Source organism: Capra hircus, chromosome 7 (genome assembly GCF_001704415.2).
Source record: "Capra hircus breed San Clemente chromosome 7, ASM170441v1, whole genome shotgun sequence".
In the NCBI taxonomy this organism is placed as follows: Eukaryota; Metazoa; Chordata; class Mammalia; order Artiodactyla; family Bovidae; genus Capra; species Capra hircus.
In genome coordinates, this window is record NC_030814.1 from 50436468 (window position 1) to 50461055 (window position 24588).

Consider the following 24588-nt stretch of genomic DNA (forward strand, 5'->3'; position numbering starts at 1 on the left):
TGGTATTTGGTGATGACATCTTTAGGAAATAATGATAATTAGTTTAGAAGAGTCCCTCATGGTGGTGTTAGTGCCCTTTTAAGAAGAGAAACCAGATATCTTGCTCTCTCTTCACTGTGTAAAGACATACAGAGAAGGCAGCCTTTTGCAAGTTTATAAGAGAGTTTTCACCAGAAACTGATCTGCTGGTATCTGGTTCTTGGACTTCTCAGCCTCCAGAACTATGATAGAATAAATTTTTGTTGTTTAATCCACTCAGCCTATGATATTTTGTTATGGAAGCCTGAGTGAGCTAAGGCATTATTGTAGCAAGTGATATAACCATGATTTCCAAGATAATCTTATAGCATCGTTTATTCCTTAATTTAAACAAATATTTGTTGAGTGCCTACTATGCACCAGGAAAACAAAGGCTCTGGTTTCATGATGCTTACAGTCTTCTGAAGGGTAGGGGTGGGGTGGGAGATACATTCAGTAGCATTACACAACCAAGCAAGGAAACAGGCAATATGTTAGATAAATGTCATGAAGGAAAATAAACTATTGGAAGGAATTTTACAAAGTTCAAGTATAAGAAATGCCTCATTTCTTTTAACCTCTAAATTGGTTACTTTTTAATGAAACCCTCAAGTGGGTTTCAGGGAGAAATTTAATCTCAGACGTTTGGAGGGCTTCTTCCACTTGATGGGACAAGCTGGGCCTTTTACTTTCTAGTCTACTCTGATTACCACACCAGGCTAGGTGTCCCCTTTTACCTGGTCCTCGGAAGAAAGGTGGGTTTGCTGCTTCCATAGCAAGTTGACATTGATTACAGACGTTGGTCTCCATGGATGCTGAGAAGGAGTATGGTGTTCCTTCTAGCTCTTCTTGGAATCTACAAATCCCTGCTTTCTCCTTGTTATAGCTCTTCAAACCTTCCTTCCTCCATAGTTGGATACGTCTGCCTTTAGGTCAGGTGGCTATGCTCTCATACTAGAAACTGCTGCCTTCAACTCTGCAACTTAAAAAACCCATAACCAACGTTGCTAATAATTCAAAACACAAATTTTAGTTTTCTTCTTGGGACAGAGGAGAGAGATAACTACTCATTCTTTCTAGTCTTTTTTGTGGTATTAAGAAAAAGGTGACAAATCAATCTCTCAATGTTATTTTTCTGGACCTTTATGTAAAGACACATTTTTATAAAAAAAAAAAAAGTACTTGCTTTTAGCACTGATAATATTAATGAAAACTTTCCCCTGTTGTTAAATATTATTTTCAATCCTGGATTTTAATGGCTTTGTAAATATTAAATAAATATAAAACTGTTGATGTAACTGATGCTCAAATTTAGATACAAGTTGTCTCCAATTTTCCTAATTATAAGCAATATGGTTATGACTCATACATAAATCTTTAATAGCAGTGCTAATACTTTCTTAAGATTAAATCCTTAGAAGTGGAATAATTGGAGCATGAATGTCTTTAAGATTCTTTTTTACATTTGTCATAAGAATAATCTGGACATGCATTTATGAATTGTGAACAGTACAGCTTAGGTTTGACAAGTGGGAAATCCCAGCAGTCATTTTTAAATGATCTTACTTTATAAGCTCTAGAATGTCTAGTAGTATCCAGGTGGAGAGGCTAACTCTGATGTGTCTATCCTTGGTTGACACCACAGTTACTCTCTACCCGCCTTCCTTTATCCCCATCACTGCCCAGCCTGCTCTTTTGGATTGTGTTCATGGAGGTGTGAATGAGTGTGCTTGTGTGATGGTGAACTTGAATGCAGAGACTTTCTCTTCAAAATCCTCATGCCTATCAAGATGTTAGACATCCCCCACTTATTTTATGCTTATGGCAGCTCTGTATGCTCCCAAATTCTTACTCCTTACATTTGTATGTTATTGTTCTTTAGTCACTAAGTCATGTCCAACTCTTTTGCAACTCCATGGAATATAACCCAACAGACTCCTCTGTCCGTGGGATTCTCTAGGCAAGAATACTGGAGTGGGTTTCTATTTCCTTCTCCAGGGGATCTTCCTAACCCAGGGATTGAACCTGTCTCCTACATTAGCAGGCAGATTCTTTACCACTGAGCGACCAAGGAAACTTCCAAACTCTATCTCCATATCTGTGAACTTTCAACACATTTTTTTCCTTCTCTGTTCAATCACATTTGCTTTTCTACTAGCTCTGTCTGGAAGAACTCCAGTGCATTCTTACTATCTCTCATCTCTGGACTCTATTTTTACTTGTTATTTCAACAGCCTCCAGCCAAATTACAATATGCTGTCATAGTGATCAGTCATCGACCAGACTTTCTTGCAGTCCTATGAGCTCGAGGACCAGGAAAAATGTAAATGCCATTTGTGCATTTTCAAAATGAACAGAAAAGAGGAATACTAATAGCTAACATGTATTGGGCATGTAGTATATGCCAGTCAATATCTTAAGTGTTTTACGTGTGTTTTCTTAATTACTGCTTACAATAGCTTCAGTGCCTAGGAGATGATTAGAAGATATATTTAGAAGTGTTGTTCTAGGAAATAGGTTTGGAAGTATTGTTAGCCTTCAGAGCAAATTGTGGGAAAGGCTTCTATTATTCGCTGGAGAAACTAACAAACTATTTGGTAATCTGTAATGTTAGCCATTGTAAGTTGTAATTCAAAGAGATGATTGATGACCCTAATACTCCTGACCAGGGAGTGGTTTAGATATAGGATTAAATAGACCTGTTTAGTTTAAAAAAAGGAAAACAAACAAACAAACAAAAAAAACTTCTTTCAGATGAAAGAAGAAATTGCTTAGCATTAGTCCCTGGTGACTCAGAGGTTAAAGTGTCTGCCTGGAATGCAGGAGACCCAGGTTTGATCCCTGGTTTGGGAAGATCCCCTGGAGAAGGAAAATGGCAACCCACTCCAGTACTCTTGCCTGGAGAATCCCATGGAGGGAGGAGCCTGGTAGGCTACAGGTAAAGGCTTAAACTCCAGCAATCACTCTGTGTGAACCCACCAGGCGCCCCCGTCCCTGGATTCTCCAGGCAAGAACACTGGAGTGGGTTGCCATTTCCTTCTCCAATGCATGAAAGTGAAAAGTGAAAGGGAAGTCGCTCAGTCATGTCCGACTCTTTGCGACCCCATGGACTTAAGCTTACCTTTAAATATATTCCCAGAGAATACGTTTAATTGAGTATCAGTGGACGTGAAAGAGCCTGCCAGGTAAAGGAGGGGAAAGAGAGGTGGAGCTTAACAAGTGTGTTCCAGCTCCCTGTGTGGGCATTTGAGTACTTTCCTCTGGTAGAGTTATGGAGCAGTGTCAGAAATAATCCTGCAATGCAGGAGATACAGGAGACATAGGTTTGATCCCTGGGACGGGAAGATCCTCTGGAGCAGGTAATGGCAATCTACTCCAGTATTCTTGCCAGGAAAATCCCATGGACAGAAGAACCTGGCAGGCTATAAGTTCATAGGGTTTCAAAGAGTTAGACATGACTGAGCAACTGAGCATGCATACACTCATGTCAGAAATAAAGCTGGAGAACTAAGTAGGGACTGGGTTAAATGAAGTCAAATTTGATGCTTTACCAAAATTACAATGAGACTACTTTAAGAATTTTGGACAGCCCAGGGGTGATGGGCTAATTCCTTTTTAGCCCAAAAATACAGAAAGAAAACATTTTGGCTTCAGTGCTGACAATGGGTGGGAAGAGGAAGAGTCAAGGCAGAGATGACCAATGAAAGGTGACTCCATTCATTCATTTATTCCACAAATACTTTTCTAGTGAGTACTTTGTATGTCCAAGGCACTGTTTAAGGCACTAGAAATACATCTACATCTGTAGACGTAACAGACTAAGTTCCTGCTTTCAATGAGATTTCAATCAAGCTATTCTAGTGTGTGGGAGGGCATACTAAGTAACAGCTGTGAAAATCAAAACTACAAGACACAGGAATAGAGAGTGAGAGGTCCTGTTTTGAATACGGGAGTCAGGAAAACCCTCTCTTTAGAAGTGAGTCTGAGCATGAATGAAGTGATCCCTTGGGATAAAGAGATCTAGATGGAGGCAGCATCAAATGAAAGACCCTAAAAGGGGAGCCTGGTTGGTTCCTTTAGGGAATGATGAGGAAGCCTTCATGGCAGGAGCAGCCTGGGAAAAGGAGAGAGTGGCAAGAGCTGAGATCATAGAAGCGGCCAAGATCCAACCTTATAGAGCCATTTGGGCAAAGGTAAAGGCTCTGGGTATTATTCTGAGTGTGATGACAAGGCATCTCAAGGGTGGTGGGTAGGACAGTGATATGTTCCACCCTAAACATATTGCAAAGCTCGATCTGTCTACTGCTTGAAGAGAAGATTATGTACAGAAAATGGTGGAAGCAGGAACCCAGTTGGGAGCATTTGCAATCACCCAGGTAAGGCATGATGTAGTTTAAACGAGGGTGGCAGAAGAGCTGGAAAAGAGCCAGAGTCAGAAAACATTTTTAAATTAGAGCTAATAGGATTTGTTGACATATGTGAGGTCTGAGAGGAACTGTACAAAAAAGATCTTCACGACCCAGATAATCACGATGGTATGATCATTCACCTAGAGCCAGACATCCTGGAATGTGAAGTCAAGTGGGTCTTAGAAAGCATCACTACGAACAAAGCTAGTGGAGGTGATGGAATTCCAGTAAAGCTATTTCAAATCCTGAAAGATGATGCTGTGAAAGTGCCACACTCAATATGCCAGCAAATTTGGAAAACTCAGCAGTGGCCACAGGACTGGAAAAGGTCAGTTTTCATTCCAATCCCAAAGAAGGCAATGCCAAAGAATGCTCAAACTAACACACAATTGCACTCATCTCACACGCTAGTAAAGTAATGCTCAAAATTCTCTAAGCCAGGCTTCAGCAGTACGTGAACCATGAACTTCCAGATGTTCAAGCTGGTTTTAGAAAAGGCAGAGGAACCAGAGAGCAAATTGCCAACATCCGCTGGATCATGGAAAAAGCAAGAGAGTTCCAGAAAAACATCTATTTCTGCTTTATTTACTAAGCCGAAGCCTTTGTGTGGATCACAATAAACTGTGAAAAATTCTGAGAGAGATGGGAATACCAGACCACCTGACCTGCCTCTTGAGAAACCTATATGCAGGTCAGGAAGCAACAGTTAGAACTGGACATGGAACAACAGACTGGTTCCAAATAGGAAAAGGAGTACGTCAAGGCTGTATATTGTCACCCTGCTTATTTAACTTCTATGCAGAGTACATCATGAGAAATGCTGGGCTGGAGGAAGCACAAGCTGGAATCAAGATTACCAGGAGAAATATCAATAACCTCAGATATGCAGATGACACCACCCTTATGGCAGAAAGTGAAGAGGAACTAAAAACCTCTTGATGAAAGTGAAAGAGGAGAGTGAAAAGGTTGGCTTCAAGCTCAACATTCAGAAAACGAAGATCATGGCATCTGGTCCCATCACTTCATGGGAAAGAGATGGGGAAACAGTAGAAACAGTGTCAGACTTTATTTTGGGGGGCTCCAAAATCACTGCAGATGGTGACTACAGCCATGAAATTAAAAGACGTTTACTCCTTGGAAGGAAAGTTATGACCAACCTAGATAGCATATTCAAAAGCAGAGACATTACTCTGCCAACAAAGGTCCGTCTAGTCAAGGCTATGGTTTTTCCAGTGGTCGGTGGATGTGAGAGTTGGACTGTGAAGAAAGCTGAGTGCCGAAGAATTGATGCTTTTGAACTGTGGTGTTGGAGAAGACTCTTGAGAGTCCCTTGGACTGCAAGGAGATCCAACCAGTCCATTCTAAAGGAGATCAGCCCTGGGATTTCTTTGGAAGGAATGATGCTAAAGCTGAAACTCCAGTACTTTGGCCACTTCATGTGAAGAGTTGACTCATTGGAAAAGACTCTGATGCTGGGGGGGATTGTGGGCAGGAGGAGAAGGGACAACAGAGGATGAGAGGGCTGGATGGCTGGATGGACGTGAGGTTGAGTGAACTCCAGGAGTTGGCAATGGATAGGGAGGCCTGGCATGCTGCGATTCATGGGGGTCTCAAAGAGTCAGACACAACTGAGCGACTGAACTGAACTGTGAGGTCTGAGAGAGAAACTTGTTAGGAATTACTCCACGGTTTGGCCCGAGCAACAATATACCTGCTGCTTATTGAGACAGGAAGCAGGTTTGAGGTGAGGGAAATCAAGAGTTCAGTTGTGGCTCAGACTGTAAAGCGTCTGTCTACAATGCAGGAGATTTGGGTCGATCCCTGGGTCGGGAAGATCCCCTGGAGAAGGAAATGGCAACCCACTCCATTACTATTGCCTGGAAAATCCCATGGATGGAGGAGCCTGGTCGGCTACAGTCCACGGGGTTGCAAAGAGTCAGACATGACTGAGCGACTTCACTCATTGAATAGACTGGTAGCTGAGGACAGAGCAGACAGTACTGCTTGTAGTAGTCTAGGCAAATGAAGATGACAGAAGGACTTCCACTAGAGCAGGGGTCCCCAGCCTCAGGGACCTAAAGCATCATCATGCTCCTGAGGTGAAGCTGATGCTAGAAATAAAGTGCACAACTAATATAATGTGCTGGAGTCGTCCCGAAACCATCCACCTCCACCATCCGGTCCATGGAAAAATTGTCTTCCATGAAACTGCCCTGGTGCAAAATAGGTGGAGCTTAGAGTATTGACAGTGGAAGGAGAGAAGTGAAGAGACTTAGATACTCAGCGGACCATGCTGGTGGTCCAGTGGTTAAGACTATGCATCTGCACTGCAGAGGGAGTGGGTTCAGTCCTTTTGGGGGCCACCTAGGATCTCACATGACACAGAGCCAAAAGAAAAAAAAAGGGAGATACTCAAAGTAGATGACAACTTAGGTAAAGAAGAAATGGGGAAAGATGCCTAGCTTCTGGCTTGGTCAACTGGAATGATGTTGTTTCTCACTTAGAAAATCCAGAGGAATGAATCACCCCCAATTAAATAGAAAGTCTTAGTGTCTCTCCCAGACCTAACATATCTCTGGTTCCAAAAGAGCAGGGTCATCAAACTTGTTTCATAAAGGGTCAAAACATAGTTTCACCTTTTGTAGACCATACTGTTTCTGCTATAATTACTCAACCCTGCCTTTATAGTGGAAAGCAGTCATAGAAAATACATAAGCAGTTGAGCGTGCCTGTGTTTTAATCAACTTTTATTTGCAAAAACTGACAGTGCAGTGAATTTGGTCCATTGGCCATTGATTGGCTACTTCTGCAGTAGAGTAACGCTAAGCAATTTCTTCTTTCATCTGAACATAAGATTTTTATATTTTCAGAAGCAGAGGTGAGACAGGAAATCATAATATTTACCATACAAGCCAGAACCATGGCAAAATGTGTAGAGCTGGATTGATTAGCAGTGAGGCCCAGTGACAGAGCAATGGGGAGCAAGATGTTATCAGAGGAGGGGAAATTCCGCTTTTCCTCGAGGCCTTATCTTTCTGGTAAATGATTGACCATAGTAGAGAGACTCCCTGTGGTCCATATTTTCCCTGGGCTGGATTTCTCATAACCATAAGAATAATTTCAAGGAAGTAAATGATCAGCTAAACACTGAAAACATGCCATGTGTTTTACTCCAAAGGAGGCCCTTTCTGTACCTGATGAATATTTCTATACCCTGAGCAAATGTGGGCAAAGAGATGTTTGTAAAACAAACCAGAGAAGAAATAACATATGGGAAAGAAAAAAAGATCTGTCTCTGGAACTGTTTGCTGAGTTCCAATTTTGGAAGGATAAGTTTTCTTAAAGTGAGACTCACCTCTAAGGTATAACTTACTGGCAACTGTCATCTAGCATTTTATTTCCTGGAAGAATGGACGCCCTGGTAGTTAACACACTACGCAGCAGTGAGAATCTTGTCACATCAGTTCTGGCTTGGCCTTACATCCAGACATGGCCTTGGAGCACCGTGTCTTTGATCCTGATATCTTTTGTATTCCTTGCAGCTTTGAAGTCTATTATACGCCATACAGACAGATCCCCTTTGGGCTTTGAAGTTTTTCTCATTCCCAATGTGTGTGATCTTTGAGGCTCTGGAAAAGTCTATTAAGAGCTTGCCGTAAGAATTTTCCTCCATGTGTTGGCATTTGAAAGATACCTAGCCTACTTCCCTTATGTACTAACCCCCACCCTCACCCTCCCACCTTCCCGTATAAGGTCTTCAAAAACAATCAAAAGGAGTTCTTTTAGAATTGCATAGAAAATCCATTAAGCATAATTTCCATCTGTGTGATTTTTTTTTCCCCTGGCATTTTCTATAGCCAGCATATTTTTAAAAGGCATATTAAGCTGTCATCATCAACATGTTTGATTCTAGGTTTCTAGATTCACAGTAAAACTTTAGCTTGTCTTTTTTCTCTTAAAAGGAAATTTATTCAATTTCAAATGAGCACATTTAACATTTAGTGGGTAAAGCATTGATCTTGGAATCAGAATGTGTAGGTTTAAAATCCCAGGTCTATTACTGATCTTAAGTAGGTTCTTAAGTCTCCTTACCATGCTGAGCACCAGTCTGTTCTGAAAAAACCATCATGCTATAGATGACGTAGTTATTGTGAAGATGAAATGAGCCGATGTTAAAACTGTCCTTTTTTTGGACAACTGCTTGCCATGTAGTAGGAGTTTAATCAATGTCACAGTCTCCCCACTTCCAAGCAGGAAGTTCTAAATCTAGGAACAAAGAAAGTAATTTGCAGTGGAGATGTGAGGATCAGGGCATCTTTCACAATGCTTTTGGTTAGCTGGTCTTCAAATTGTGGTCCCCAGACCAGCCACAGCAGCATCACCTAGAAACTTGTTAGAAATGCAGGTGTGGGGCCTCATTCCAGATGTACTGATAAACTCTGTTGGTGAATCCAGCCACGTGTTTGAACCAAGCTTTCCTGGTAATTTCGATGCTCTCTTGTGATCCTGGAGCACCACTGGTCTGATGCTCTCATTATGAAAATATTTCATATGAATTATTTTAGTCCTTCTGTTTTTTTAAAGCATTTTTAAGAATAAAAGTGTACTGTTAAAAAAAGAAGTTAGCTGGGCCACCTGAAAAGTTACCATTAAAAACCCAAAGTAACATAAGCCAAAAATTAAGAAATTTTTTCTCCCCAGAAAAGATTCTACCTGGTTTGAAAATATAGGATTCCAGGTAGGTGTATATCTAGAATGTGGAAAGAAAGATCACATGGATGAGAACAGAAGCTGTTTCTTCAGCACTTGTGTAACAAGGGAGTCAGTCATCATCACTTGCATTTAGCAAAGACTCAAACAGGATGGGGAGTAGAAAAGCTTGTCATGAAACAGAACTTTAGCTGTGCTCTGATCAGAGATTGTTGACCTAGGAAAGCAGGAAGTGCACAAACAAGAAGTGGGGCATCTAATGTAATTGCTGTGGGGAGTGTATTTGGCTTTCTGTGGTAAGTCTTGAGTTGGAAGCAGGTAGGGTGGGTGATTTTTGTCAATGTTTCCTCTAACAGTAGGAGGGGAAAAATATGGAAACTAGCAGTCACTGAACAAGTCCTAACCTTTCTGGGCTGGTGTCACAGACTACCAGAATTTTATTGCTATATAGGGTCTGGCTATTGTTTGTATGTCAATCTCCCAAGAAATCTAGAAAGAAACGACATATATTTAAAGGAATGCTGACAAAGGTCAGTTTAGTCAAAGTTATGATTTTTCAGTAGCTGTGTACAGATGTGAGAGTTGGACCATAAAGAAGGCTGAGCGCCAGAGAATTGATGCTTTTGAACTGTGGTGCTGGGGAAGACTCTTGAGAGTTCCTTAGACTGCAAGGAGATCAAACCAGTCAATTCTAAAGGAAATAAACCCTGAATAGTCATTAGAAGGACTGATGCTGAAGCTGAAGCTCCAATACTTTGGCCACCTGATGTGAAGAGCTGACTCAACAGAAAAGCCCCTGATGCTGGAAATGATTGAGGGCAGGAGGAGAAGGGGGTGACCGAGGATGAGATGGTTGGATGGCATCACCTACTCAATGGGCATGAGTTTGAGCAAACTCCAGGAGGTAGTGAAGGATAGGGAAGCCTGACATGCTGTAGTTGATGGGGTCACAGTCGGACATGACTTAGCAACTGAACAACAACAAAGGAAAGACAAAATAGTTTTACGACTTGGAGCAACGTGCCCACGGAAGATAGGACCATAGGTTTCTACTTTCTCACAGAGACTGGGAGGTGGGGGCTTTCTCTTCCTTGATTGCACTTCAAAGGGATGGCTACCACGTCCTTGCAGAAGACATCCTTGCTTGAAAAACTAGCAAGAGGCTTTTAAAAAGACTTACATCCCAAAGGGCAGAGAAAGAATTTACAAGTTTTCTGAAGTAAAATGCTCTAAGAAAAGGGAGGCCAGAGTCTGGAATAAGAAGTCTATCTGAAGTTTAGTCAAACTGAGTGAAAAAGGTAAGGCCTTCTTGTTCGACATCCAGTCTTTTATCACTATAGGAAACACCATGGACCTTACACTGACGGTTAATAAAATTCACACTGGGAAGAAACCATCCAATTTTAGTCAGGCTCTCCCATTTAATTCAGAGTGTTTTTGCATTCTTTGTGCTGACTGTTGATTGGTAAGAAAATGAACACTGTTTTCTCTAATTTACTTGCAATTATTTGACAAAGGACTTCGCAGTGGTGGGCAGGATGGGTAAAGGAAGCACTTGGTTAGGGAGTATTTTGAACTGTTTGGAATGCTTAATGGATATGCTATGTGTATTTTCAAGAAGAGTGTTTATTGTGTGGTTGGCATGCACAGCATTGGCAGAGGAGAGACTTTCTGCAGAGGTTGTTGGTCCAGTGATGAAGCTCTGTGGTCAAACATAATTTTATTGCAAAGTGCAATACATAAAAGGAAAAGAAGTACTCTTATTACCCTGTCTCCTTGTTTCCGTTTCTTCCCAGAAGGGGCCCTGCCGTAATTCCCAGGGAACTGTCAAGAAAAACATTTTTTTTCCCTCACTTGATATTTTCTTTGCATTTGACTTTTATAGCAACATACTCACCTGGTGTTCTCCAGTGATGTCTCCTCTGCTTTCTTTCTCAGTTTCCTCTGCTGGTTCTTCCTTCTCTACTGCATGTCTCAGTATCAGAATTCATCAAGACTCTGGCCCTCTTTTTGAATGATTTCATCCTTCCTCAAGGGTCTAAACTGCATAGAAATGCTGGAAATCCCAAGTGTGTATCTCAGACCCAGTCATCCTTTCTTGAACTCCAATTGCCTGCTTGACATCTCCTCTTGAATGTTTTATACATATCTCACACTTAATGGGTTTCCCATCTCATTTAATGGTACCATAATTTACTCAGAGAAGCAAATCAGAATTATAATGTTCATTTCTCTTTCTTTCTAGCCACTTATGGAATATATTGTTCTTACCTATCCCTCTATTTCTCAAATATACCTTTATTCCACCTGCTTCTGCATCTCCAGGGCCACCTCCCTACTCCAAGCCATTGTCTTCCCTTTCCTGGACTCTAGCAAGGTCCAGGGTTTACTTACTTTCTCTCACATTTAGATCCCCAATGTAATTTTTCTCCTTAAATCACTTTGCTGTATTCTCATTGATTGGTTAATAAAGCGTGAACTTCTTACCAGCCCATCCAAAACCCTCTGGATCTGACTCTTGACTGCTTTGTGAAGTTCATCTCGGATTTCTTTTTTTTATCCCTTGTTCATTCCTCTCTGATAGTGAACACAAGAAACATCTTTCCTGTCTCAAGGCCTGTGTACTTGCTCTTCTCCTGGTTCCCCTAACCCTAACTCTTGGATCCTTTGTGTGTATCGAACAACTAAATCCAGTGTTCCCTGATTGCTTAAATGTTCCCTCTAATCCAGTTCTCTATCATCATCATGCCAGTGCCCTTGAGAGTCTTACAGCCCCACGTGTGACTCATGAACTAGTGGCAAGAGCGTCATGGATGCTCTTCATGAGCCTGTATGTGGGCTTGTGAGGAACGCAGAACCCCAGGCCCCATGTTAGGCCAAAATAATCAGAATCTGCATTCTAACAATATTCCCAAAAGATACATATGAGCACTAAGGTTTAAGAGTGTAACTTTGAAACACTGATTACAAACTGCATTTCTTTGTTAGTTGTGTACTTTCATCAGTGGTGAACAACATGAAGGTGGGGATGTTATCCACCTTCTTTACTGTTGAGTCCTAGTGCTTGGCATAGATTTTGGCATATGGTTGGCACTAAATACATGTCTGATAAGTGAGAGATTTACTGTGCCTTCCTCAATTGATCCAGAATGAAACTGAGGCTCAGAAAATTTTGAAAACACATAGCTATTTTAACAAAGCCAGTGGGAGTGCAGGAGTTGGGGGAAGAGAGATGTCTGTGTATGCCCTTGGGACCAATTATTCTGGATGATATATCAGAGCATAACCTAAAACTTCCTTAGCTATTGTCCCTATATGGGCTTCTGGTATTAATAATAGTGATTACTTGTTTATATTGCATTTTGTTATTTACGATCCATTTTCATGTATTTACCTATGTAAAATTTTACCCAGAATTATTCTCATAGATATTCATTTGTTAAGAACAGAGAAAGTGGTAAACAAAGCCAGCAAATTTGTGGAATTTCCATATTCATGGGTCAAGAGATCACTGGAAAAGCAAAAGAAGAGAGGGAGAGAAAGTAAAATTTCTCATATGAATAACTGTCAAAGAACCGATCTGTGGAGTGGCCTGCCCTTTGACCAGATGAGAATTGTCTGGTGGTGGTCGACAGTAATCTTGAAGGGTGTCAGAGGTAATCTAAGGACCTACCATGGAGTTAGTAGACGTAGTTCCTAACTTATTTTAATTATCTTGACTGGACTTATGTTTAGTTCAAAGGACAATTCTGCCTAATTAAAAATTCTGTGGTTACATTTTGCCCTTCACTTACAGTTTCACTGTATCTAGCTCCTGACTGGCACGCCATGAATGAACCGTAACACTGAACTTGGGGATCTCTGACCCTGACATTCACACTTAATTTGTAATATACATTCTCTGGAGCCAAATGTATTCACTTCAGACCCTGAGTCTGTTCTTTTCTTCTGCAAGAGGAAAGGCAGTTCAGAGTAGATGGTTCTTATGGTGAGGGTGTGGTTGATGGACAATGTGTGTTCTGAGGATATGTTCAAATACTGTCCGTAGACAAGAGAGGAACCTAAAATCAGTCAGTCCTACCTGCCTCAAGTACAAGAAACCATACAGCATCCTGATATAGGGTCATCCATGTATTCACTAGAAACAAAGCTAGTGGAGGTGATGGAATTCCAGTTGAGCTATTTCAAATCCTAAAAGATGATGCTGTGAAAGTGCTGCACTCAATATGCCAGCAAATTTGGAAAACTCAGCAGTGGCCACAGGACTGGAAAGGGTCAGTTTTCATTCCAATTTCAAAGAAAGGCAATGCCAAAGAATGCTCAAACTACTGTGTAATTGCACTCATCTCACACGTTAGTAAAGTAATGCTCAAAATTCTCCAAGTGAGGCTTCAGCAGTACATAAACCATGAATTTCCAGATGTTCAAGCTGGATTTAGAAAAGGCAGAGGAACCAAATGACAAATAGCCAACATCTATTGGATCAGTGAGAAAGCAAGGGAGTTCCAGAAAAACATCTACTACTGCTTATCGAATATGCCAAAGCCTTTGACTGTGTGGATCACAAAAAACTCGGGAAAATTCTTCAAGAGATGGGAACACAAGACCACCTGACCTACCTATTGAGAAATCTGTATACAGATCAGGAAGCAACAGTTAGAACTGGACATGGAACAACAGACTGGTTCCACATAAGAAAAGGAGTACATCAAGGCTGTATATTGTCACCCTGCTTATTTAACTTACATGCATGGTGCATCATGAGAAACACTGGGCTGGATGAAGCACAAACTGGAATCAAGATTGCCAGAAGAAATATCAGTAACCTCAGATATGCAGACGATACCACCCTTATGGCAGAAAGTGAAGAGGAACTAAAAAGCCTCTTGATGAAAGTGAAAGAGGAGAGTGAAAAAATTGGCTTAAAGCTCAACGTTCAGAAAACTAAGATCATGGCATCTGGTTCCATCACTTCATGGGAAATAGATGGGGAAACAGTGGAAACAGTGTCAGACTTTATTTTTTGGGCTCCAAAATCACTGCAGATGGTGACTGCAGCCATGAAATTGAAAGATGCTTGCTCCTTGAAAGAAAAGTTATGACCAACCTAGACAGCATATTCAAAAGCAGAGACACGACTTTGCCAACAAAGGTTCATCTAGTCAAAGCTATGGTTTTTCCAGTGGTCATGTATGGATGTGAGAGTTGGATTATAAAGAAAGCTGAGCACCCAAGTATTGATGCTTTGAACTGCGGTGTTGGAGAAGACTCTTGAGAGTCCCTTAAACAGCAAGAAGATCTAACCAGTCCATCCTAAGGGGGATCAGTCCTGAATATTCATTGGAAGGACTGATGGTGAAGGTGAATCTCCAATATTTTGGCTACCTGATGCGAACTGACTGATTTAAAAAGACCCTGATGCTGGGAAAGATTGAAGGCGGGAGGAGAAGGGGATGACAGAGGATGAGATGGTTGGGCGGCATCACAGACTCAGTGGACATGAGTTTCAGTAAACTCCGGGAGTTGGTGATGGACAGGGAGCCCTGGCGTGCTGCAGTCCATGGGGTTGTAAAGTGTTGGACATGACTGAGCAACTGAACTGAACTGATGTATTCTTCTTTTTTATTGTGATAAAACGTACATGACATAAAACTTACACTTAATATATACAGGAACCATTTTACATGTACAATTGAGTGACAAGATGATCACTCACAGTGGTGTGCAGCCATTACCATTATCCATTTCCAGAATTTTTTATCACCCCAAATAGAGATTCTATACTCACTAAATAAATCCCCATTCCCCTCTCCTCTACCTATCCCAGCCCCTGGTAAACACTATTCTACTTTGTTTCTCTAAGAATTTGCCTGTTCTAGGCTCTTCCTATAAATGGAATTATACAATGTTTGTCTTTTTGTGTCTGGTTTGTTTCACAGAGCGTAATGTTTTCAGGGTTTATCCATCTTGTAGCGTGGATGAGAAGTTAATATCCTTTTATGACTGAACAAAAATTCCGTAGTATGTGTATACTGCATTCTTTTTATCCTTTCACCTGTTGATGGACTCTTGAGTTGTTTCTACTTTTTGTCTATTGTGAATAATGCTATTATGAACATTGGAGTGAATATCTCTATTCATGTCCATGCTTTTGCTTCTTCAGAGTGTATACCTAGGACTGATACTGCTGAACCATGTAGTCATTCTATATTTAGCATTTTGAGAAAGCACCAAACTGTTTTCCATAGCAGTTGTTCCATTGTACATTTCTATCAGAAATGCACTGAAGTTCCAGTTTATTGTCATTCTCACCAACACTTGTTATTTCTCAGTTTTGTTTTGTTTTTATAATAACTATCCTAATAGGTGTGAAGTCATATCTAATTGACACCTAGATATTCTTAAACACTTCCTGATCCAGGGCACTCAAAACAACACTGGGAAGCTACTGTGGATCATCCTTAGTTATAAGAAAGTTATTGTGCCCACGCCCAGTCATGTCCAACTCTTTGCGACCCCGTGGACTGTAGCCCACCAGGCTCCTCCGTCCATGGGATTCTCCAGACAAGAATACTGGAGTGGGTTGCCATTTCTTTCTCCAGGGGATCTTCTTGACCCAGGGATCAAACCCAAGTCTCCCACATTGCAGGCAGACGCTTTAACCTCTGAGCCAGCAGGGAATCCCTTCCCTCCTTTTAGCAGTGATTCTTAACTTTGGTTGCACATCAGAATCACTTGGGAGCTTTTAAAAATTCTAATATTCAGGCTGCAACACAGAGTAACTAAATCAGAGTCCTTGAGAGTTGGGTTCTAACATCAGCATTTTCTAAGGCTCTTCTGGTGATTTCCATATGCAACCAATGTTGAGAGCCACTGTTTAGAGACTGCTCACTGGTCCCACATAGTTACATAACTTGTAGGTCATAAAAACTTTGACAATCCTATCTCTGAGCTTCACTGACAACTCCCATTTAATAACCAGGCTTTCAGCCCCCACTTACAGTTCATCAGTTCAATTCAGTTCAGTCACTCAGTCGTGTCCGACTCTTTGCGACCCCATGAACTGCAGCATGCCAGGCCTCCCTGTCCATCACCAACTCCCGGAGTTCACCCAGACTCACGTCCATCGAGTCAGTGATGCCATCCAGCCATCTCATCCTCTGTCGTCCCCTTCTCCTCCTGCCCCCAATCCCTCCCAGCAGCAGAGTCTTTTCCAATGAGTCAACTCTTCACATGAGGTGGCCAAAGTACTGGAGTTTCAGCTTCAGCATCATTCCCTCCAAAGAAATCCCAGGGCTGATCTCCTTCAGAATGGACTGGTTGGATCTCCTTGCAGTCCAAGGGACTCTCAAGAGTCTTCTCCAACACCACAGTTCAAAAGCATCAATTCTTCTGCCCTCAGCCTTCTTCACAGTCCAACTCTCACATCCATACATGACTACTGGAAAAACCATAGCCTTGACTAGACGGACCTTAGTCGACAAAGTAATGTCTCTGCTTTTGAATATGCTATCTAGGTTAGTCATAACTTTTCTTCCAAGGAGTAAGCGTCTTTTAATTTCATGGCTGTAGTCACCATCTGCAGTGATTTTGGAGCCCCCCAAAAATAAAGTTTGACACTGTTTCTACTGTTTCCCCATCTATTTCCCATGAAGTGATGGGACCGGATGCCATGATCTCCGTTTTCTGAATGTTGAGCTTGAAGCCAACTTTTTCACTCTCCTCTTTCACTTTCATCAAGAGGCTTTTTAGTTCCTCTTCACTTTCTGCCATAAGGGTGGTGTCATCTGCATCTTGCAGTTCCTATTACTAGCTAAATGTATCTAATTCTTGCTTATCTATTTATTGCTCTCTGTTTTGCTTATTTCTGCTGCTCTAAGGCTACAACAATGCCTCATGCAGGGCAGGTGCTTCGAAAGTATTGTTGAATGAACTAATGCATAAATCTACTCTTATTTCAAAGGACAGTCCTCAGAGAGTTAAAAATCGCTTTTCTGTCTCATCCCTGGGTCTCCTCTTGTCTAGGTAAAACCTTTTCTATACCTGCAACCTGTCCAAAGACGTTGAAGAATAAGCCTCACCATTATGAATTCAATATCTTTCTCTCAGCAAGTAATTATGCACTTTCTGTATACTGCATCTACCTTTTCACTGCATATAGTATAGGTTAGAACCTGTGCCAGGCGCAGTGTGGTGAAAAAGATAACCAAAAGTTAGTCTGTCGAGGTAGGGCACAGACAATAATGACAGAAGTTATTTTTCTGGATAACAATAAAGGTTATAAGAAAATGAAAAATGTTTGAGTTCACATTAAATGGGAGTGAACTTTAATCTGAGACCTGAATATTGAGAAGAAGCATTCTAGGAAGAAGGCACAGGTTTAGAGACCTAGAGAGGGGAACAAGTTTCACAGGGGTTCTGAGTCAGAGCCTCCAAGAAGACAAGGCAAAAAGCATTATTACCTCCTTTATTAGACACTTTACCTTGATTAACGTGGCCTAAAATCGAAATAGTTTGGGGTGAGCTAAACAGCCTACTGAAGTCTTTCCTCATTGAGTTAAATCTCACCTGTCTATGATTAGTACCAGCAATAGTTGGGATTTAGGTGCAGAAGGGAGATTTAGATGGACATAACCTAAAATTCTTTTCATCTGAATCCAGCCATAAGGATTTCAGTGAAGCAACAAAGCTACTTGTGAGCTGAGTGGAAATTTCTGATTCTTTATTCCAGTTGTCATCTTGTCTTCCATGCCAGGTTTAACAAAAAACATTTCAGACAAAGCCAGAGCCCAAGCTTGGAGGGCTGCTGCCATTTCAAACTATCAGCTATCTTGCTTTTCAATCAACAGAGCTCAAGTGAAGATATTCGTTTTTGTTGTTGGGACCTGAGTGCCCAGTTCAGTTCACTTTAGTCACTTAGTCATGTCCGACTCTTTGCAACCCCATGGACTGCAGCACGCCAGGCCTCCCTGTCCATCACCAACTCCTGGAGTTTACTCAAACTCATGTCCACTGAGTCTGTGATGCCACCCAACCATCTCATCCTCTGTCATCCCCTTCTCCTCCCGCCTTCAATCTTTCCCAGCATCAGGGTCTTTTTAAATCAGTCAGTTCGCATCAGGTAGCCAAAATATTGGAGATTCAGCTTCTCCATCAGCCCTTTCAATGAATATTCAGGACTGATCCCCCTTAGGATGGACTGGTTAGATCTTCTTGCTGTTTAAGGGACTCTCAAGAGTCTTCTCCAACACCACAGTTCAAAGCATCAATATTGGGCGCTCAGCTTTCTTTATAATCCAACTCTCACATCCATACATGACCACTGGAAAAACCATAGCTTTGACTAGATGAACCTTTGTTGGCAAAGTCGTGTCTCTGCTTTTGAATATGCTATCTAGGTTGGTCATAACTTTTCTTTCAAGGAGCAGGCATCTTTCAATTTCATGGCTGCAGTCACCATCTGCAGTGATTTTGGAGCCCCAAAAATAAAGTCTGACACTGTTTCCACTGTTTCCCCATCTATTTCCCATGAAGTGATAGGACCAGATGCCATGATCTTAGTTTTCTGAATGTTGAGCTTTAAGCCACTTTATTCACTCTTCTCTTTCACTTTCATCAAGAGGCTCTTTAGTTCCTCTTCGCTTTTGCCATAAGGATGGTGTCATCTGCATATCTGAGGTTACTGATATTTCTTCTGGCAATCTTAATTCCAGTTTGTGCTTCATCCAGCCCAATGTTTCTCATGATGCACCGTGCATATAAGTTAAATAAGCAGGGTGACAATATACAGCCTTGATGTACTCCTTTCCCTATTTGGAAACAGTCTGTTGTTCCATGTCCAGTTCTAACTGTTGCTTCCTGATCTGTATACAGATTTCTCAATAGGTAGGTCAGGTGGTCTGGTATTCCCATCTCTTAAAGAATTTTCCAGAGTTTTTTGTGATTCACACAGTCAAAGGCTTTGGTATAGTCAATAAAGCAGAAATAGATGTTTTTCTGGAACTCCCTTGCTTTTTCAATGATCCAGTAGATGTTGGCAATTTGATATTTGCTTCCTTTGGTTCCTCTGCCTTTTCTAAATCCAGCTTGAACATCTGGAAATTCATGGTTCATGTACTGTTGAAGCCTTGCTTGGAGAATTTTGAGCATTACTTTGCTAGCATGTGAGATGAGTGCTATGGCATGGTAGTTTGAGCATTCTTTGGCATTGCCTTTCTTTGGGATTGGAATGAAAACTGACCTTTTCCAGTCCTGTGGCTACTGCTGAGTTTTCTAAATTTGCTGGCATATTGAGTGCAGCACTTTCACAGCATCATCTTTTAGGATTTGAAATAGCTCAACTGGAATTCCATCACCTCCACTAGCTTTGTTCATAGTGATGTTTCCCAAGGTCCACTTGACTTCGCATTCCAGGATGTCTGGCTCTAGATGAATGATCACACCATCATGATTATCTGGGTCATGGAGATCTTTTTTGTATAGTTCTTCTGTGTATTCTTGCCACCTCTTCTTAATATCTTCTGCTTCTGTTAGGTCCATACCATTTTTGTCCTTTATTGTGCCCACCTTTGCATGAAAAGTTCCCTTGGTATCTCCAATTTTCTTAAAGAGGTCTCTGGTCTTTCCCATTCTATTGTTTTCCTCTATTTCTTTGCACTGATCACTGAGGAAGGCTTTCTTGTCTCTCCTTGCTATTCTTTGGAATTCTGCATTCTAATGGGTATATCTTTCCTTTTCTCCTTTGCCTTTCACTTCTCTTCTTTTCTCAGCTATTTGTAAAGCCTCCTCAGACAACCATTCTGCCTTTTTGCATTTCTTTTTCTTAGGGATGGTCTTGATCCCTGTCTCCTGTACAATGTCACAAATCTCTGTCCATAGTTCTTCAGACATTCTATCAGATCTAATCCCTTGAATCTATTTTTCACTTCCACTGTATAATCATTAGGGATTTGATTTAGGTCATACCTGAATGGTCTAGTGGTTTTCCCTACTTTCTTCAATTTAAGTCTGAATTTGGTAATAAGGAGTTCATGATCTGAGCCACAGTCAGCTCCCAGTCTTGTTTTTGCTGACTGTATAAGGCTTCTCCATCTTTGGCTGCAAAGAATATAATCAATCTGATTTCAGTATTGACCATCTGGTGATGACCATGTGTAGAGTCTTCTCTTGTGTTGTTGGAAGAAGGTGTTTGCTATGACCAGTGCATTCTCTTGGCGAAACTGTTTGCCTTTGCCCTGCTGCATTCTGTACTCCAAGGCCAAATTTGCGTTACTCCAGGTATTTCTTGACTTTGTACTTTTGCATTCCAGTCCCCTATAATGAAAAGGACATCTTTTCTGGGTGTTAGTTCTAGAAGGTCTTGTGGAACAGTTCAACTTCAGCTTCTTTAGCATTATTGGTCAGGGCATAGACTTGGATTACTGTGATATTGAATGGTTTGCCTTGGAAACGAACTGAGATCATTCTGTCGTTTTGGGGATTGTATCCAAATACTGTATTTCAGACTCTTTTTGTTGACTATGAGGGCTACTCCATTTCTTCTAAGGGATTCTTGCCCACAGTAGTAGATACAATGGTCATCTGAATTAAATTCACCCATTCCAGTCCATTTTAGTTCGCTGATTCCTAAAATGTCAATGTTCACTCTTGCATGAGTACCCAGTGGTGCCCTAAAGAACAAGCAGCTCCTCCCCGTCTAGATGCTAACACACTCTGGCAACTCATTTCCTCTCACTGGGTCTTAGTTTCTCCATATTGAAATGTGTGTTTAAGTCTAAAAGTTTTAAGATCCTTTGAAACTTCATTTAAAAAGAACATTTTAAAAAACATATTAAAAAGCAAACATTTTCCTGCAGCTTTTGAATAATCTGCATTTATTGTGTTTTTGTTGACAGGGGACACTCACTTCCAAGTTAGTAAGACAAAATGTTGAATTGACATTAGGAGGGTTCGGTTTATAGAAATGAATCAGTTGGTGAAATTCACAAGCACACAAATTTGAACTGTTGTATTGGGCACCAAAAGAAATGTAGTTCAAGGCAGTGAAAGGAATCAATGGATTTATTGATGGATTCTGTATTTCAGTGGTCTTCACATAATCCAAGAACAGTTTGTCCAAGTCAGCCATTTAGGAACAAACAACCTTCAAGCCGTGACCTAGTCCTTGGACAGCCCACCTGCACACAGCAGCTTCTGTGTGGACTGGGATGAGGTACTGAACACAGATGGCCTTTGTGTTCACACAGATACTGGTTCAAGTTACCTTCATTTGCTCATTTGATGCCATCATTCCTTCATTCACTAAATATGAATGATATATTGAAATTGAATTTGTCAGTGGAGAAAACAGGCAATGTCCCTGCCTCATGGAGCTTACAACCTAGCTGTGTTGGTGTACCAGACAAGAATCAACCAAATAAGGTTTCTGAGCACAAGCTAAGCTCAGTGCTCTTGAAGGAAAGCCTCAAGTTCTCTCATAGAGAATCACTGTGCAATCTCAGGGTAGTTAACACCTCTCTGAGCCTCCTCCTTCTCATTGTGTAGGAGTCAACCAGAATAACATGTAAAGTGACAAGTGCAAACATTGGCATATATTAGGTGTGCAATACACGTGTGTTTGCAGCTTCGACAGTGAAGTTACCTTTCTGAAAATGAATGAAGGAAAAAACTAATTGTCTTTTTGTGTCTTAAGAGTTTCGTTCAGTTCTTCGTGTTTGTGTGTCTTCCAGTGCCAAGGAGGGTTTCAAGTCAGTGGAGAAGGTCGTGCTGCTCACGTTTCTCTCGGTAGTTATCCTGATGGCTATCTTGGGGAACCTGCTGGTGATGGTGGCTGTGTGCAGGGACAGGCAGCTCAGGTGAGTCACATGAGGCAATCTCATGAGAAAACCTGGGTGGAGTTCGGGGCTCTCCCTGGAGAACTGGAGTCTGAATTTATAATTTCCACTAGAATTTATAGCTATGAAGGGGAAAAGATACATGGCAATGATGTTTGGAAAATGGAGCAGGGGAAAAAAAATCACATATAATCTCATAGTTCTAACATAACAAGTATAAGCATGTAAGCGCATTTCCATCCTGATTTTTTCCTGCGTTGTTTTTTTTGCAATAGTTGTGATCACTATACATATAATGTCTGAGAGCATATCTAACCTCCTCACTTTATTAACTGATTCAAAGAAAGCATAGCTGTGTGTGTGCTTAGTCGCTTAGTCATGTCCGACTCTTTGCGACCTCATGGACTATAACCCACCAAGCTCCTCTGTCCGTGGGATTCTCCAGGCTAGAATACTGGAGTGAGTTGCCATTCCCTTCTCCAGGGGATCTTCCTTACTCAGGGACTGAACCTGGGTCTCCTGCACTGTAGGCAGATTCTTTACCATCTAAGCCACCAGGGAAGCCCCAAAAGGATAGCTGACTAGTGGCTGATCTAAGATTTAAACCTTGGCCTTCTGCTCTTTCCACTTCATCCTTGGCTGCAATTAGAATCACTTAAAGACCCTTTAAAAATTACTAATGTATTGCAGGAGTGTGTCTCATGTGATATCTGAAATATACTTATATTAGAAAATTATTTGTTGTGTATCTGAGGTTCACATTTAACTGAGTGCCGTATATTTTATTTGGTGAGCTTAGGGGTGGGTAGGTGGGTTCATCACACAGGGTCCCTGAAGTAATAGATCCAGGGCAAGACCTGCTGCTGCTGCTGCTGCTAAGTCACTTCAGTCATGTCCGACTCTGTGTGACCCCATAGACGGCGGCCCACCAGGCTCCACTGTCCCTGGGATTCTCCAGGCAAGAACACTGGAGTGAGTTGCCATTTCCTTCTCCAATGCATGAAAGTGAAAAGTGAAAGGGAAGTCGCTCAGTCGTCTCTGACTCTTCGCGACCCCATGGACTGCAGCCGACCAGGCTCCTCTGTCCATGGGATTTTCCAGGCAACAGTACTGGAGTGGGGTGCCGTCGCCTTCTCCGAGGGCAAGACCTGGGCACTGATATTTAGATACATTTACTAGGTGATTCTATTGTGCAGCCTAGATTAAGATCCACCAGGCCACAAAACGGGATGAAAGGTTCAGTTCTGTCCCATCTGCTGCTCTAATCAACATAAAACATAAAAACGAAATTCTAAGCACTGTGACAAATGTGAGGCACATGGTAGTCAGTCTAAAAGTGGAAAATGGTGGAATTTGATACTCTTTGTGAGGGGGTTCACCTTTGGAGGGTTTCCTGGGAACAACTAAACTGAGGCCCAACGATTCGGTAGGGTATAGGGTATAGCTAGGCCAACAGTAGGGAGAGAGAACACCCTATAAAGACCCTCGAGAGGGTCTCTGTGCATGGAGGGGCTCAAGTCAGGGCAGTGTAGTCACAGATGAGGGCAAGAGAGGACTTACGGTGCCAGGGGTCTGGAGAAGTCCAAAGTGACTGGACCACACACAAGACAGAAGGGGAAACTGAATCTCACAGAATATGTTGCACATCTGACTTTTCTCTCCTTTTTTTTCCCTCCCTTCTTCTCTTATTTCTTTGCTTCCCTTTCCTTCTCTTTTCTCCCCTGCTCCTTCCCCCTAATCTCTTTCCTTCGTCTTTCCCACTGCCTCTTCCCTTACACTTTTTCACCCACAGGAAAATAAAAACCAATTATTTCATTGTGTCTCTTGCCTTTGCGGATCTGCTGGTGTCAGTGCTGGTGATGCCCTTCGGTGCCATTGAGCTGGTTCAAGACATCTGGATTTACGGGGAGATGTTCTGCCTTGTCCGGACATCTCTGGATGTCCTGCTCACAACAGCATCGATTTTTCACCTGTGCTGCATTTCTCTGGATAGGTAAGGCCAGAGCCATGTGCAAAGTGTAGCTCTGTGCTGGAGACAACAACCTGATGACCATTGGGCTGTGTCATTTTTCTTCTCTGATTCATAAGAGGAAATGAATCTCAGAGAGGTAAATCTGGCTGTTGACTTATTTATTCACTCTCCGGCTCTTGTAAGGCACCCTCTTTTAGTCAGGCATTCTCTAAGGCACTGAAGACACAGAGATGAGTAAGGCCTAGAAGCTGCCTGCAAGGAGCTTACAGTCTAAATAGTGATAGGTACCGGCAACCATGTTTCCCATAGGTAAGCCTGAAATTGTACGCTGATGGCACGAAGAAAATCCTGAGGATGCTGAGAAGCAAGAATTAATCTATCTGCCCAGTAGGCAGCAGGGTAGTTCAGAGTGATAGTGTTCTGTTTGAACATGACCTTCTGATAATGCACCCGTATCATAATTTTATGTGTGCATTTAGGTTTGTGGCTGTGACTGGGGAGGCTCTTTTCCAGAAAATCAAAGGTGATTATAAAATCCCTAATAATTGTTTGCTTTTCGGACCCAAGTTAGAATTCCATTCCTCTTGCATAGCTGGGTTCTTCTTTTTTCACATTTGACTTCAGGAGGCCTAATGATTTCCATCTT

General features: G+C 41.7%; 1 protein-coding gene across 3 annotated transcripts in view; it reads left to right on the plus strand.

Moving 5' to 3' along the window:
- HTR4 (5-hydroxytryptamine receptor 4) overlaps nt 1–24588 on the plus strand; it is a 200332-nt gene that overhangs the window by 86463 nt on the left and 89281 nt on the right. For all 3 annotated transcript variants that reach the window (XM_005683139.3, XM_018050182.1, XM_018050181.1), the window contains exons 3-4: nt 21866–21991; nt 23763–23963. In XM_005683139.3, coding sequence (XP_005683196.1) covers nt 21866–21991; nt 23763–23963 — 327 coding nt within the window. The remainder of the gene's footprint in view (nt 1–21865; nt 21992–23762; nt 23964–24588) is intronic.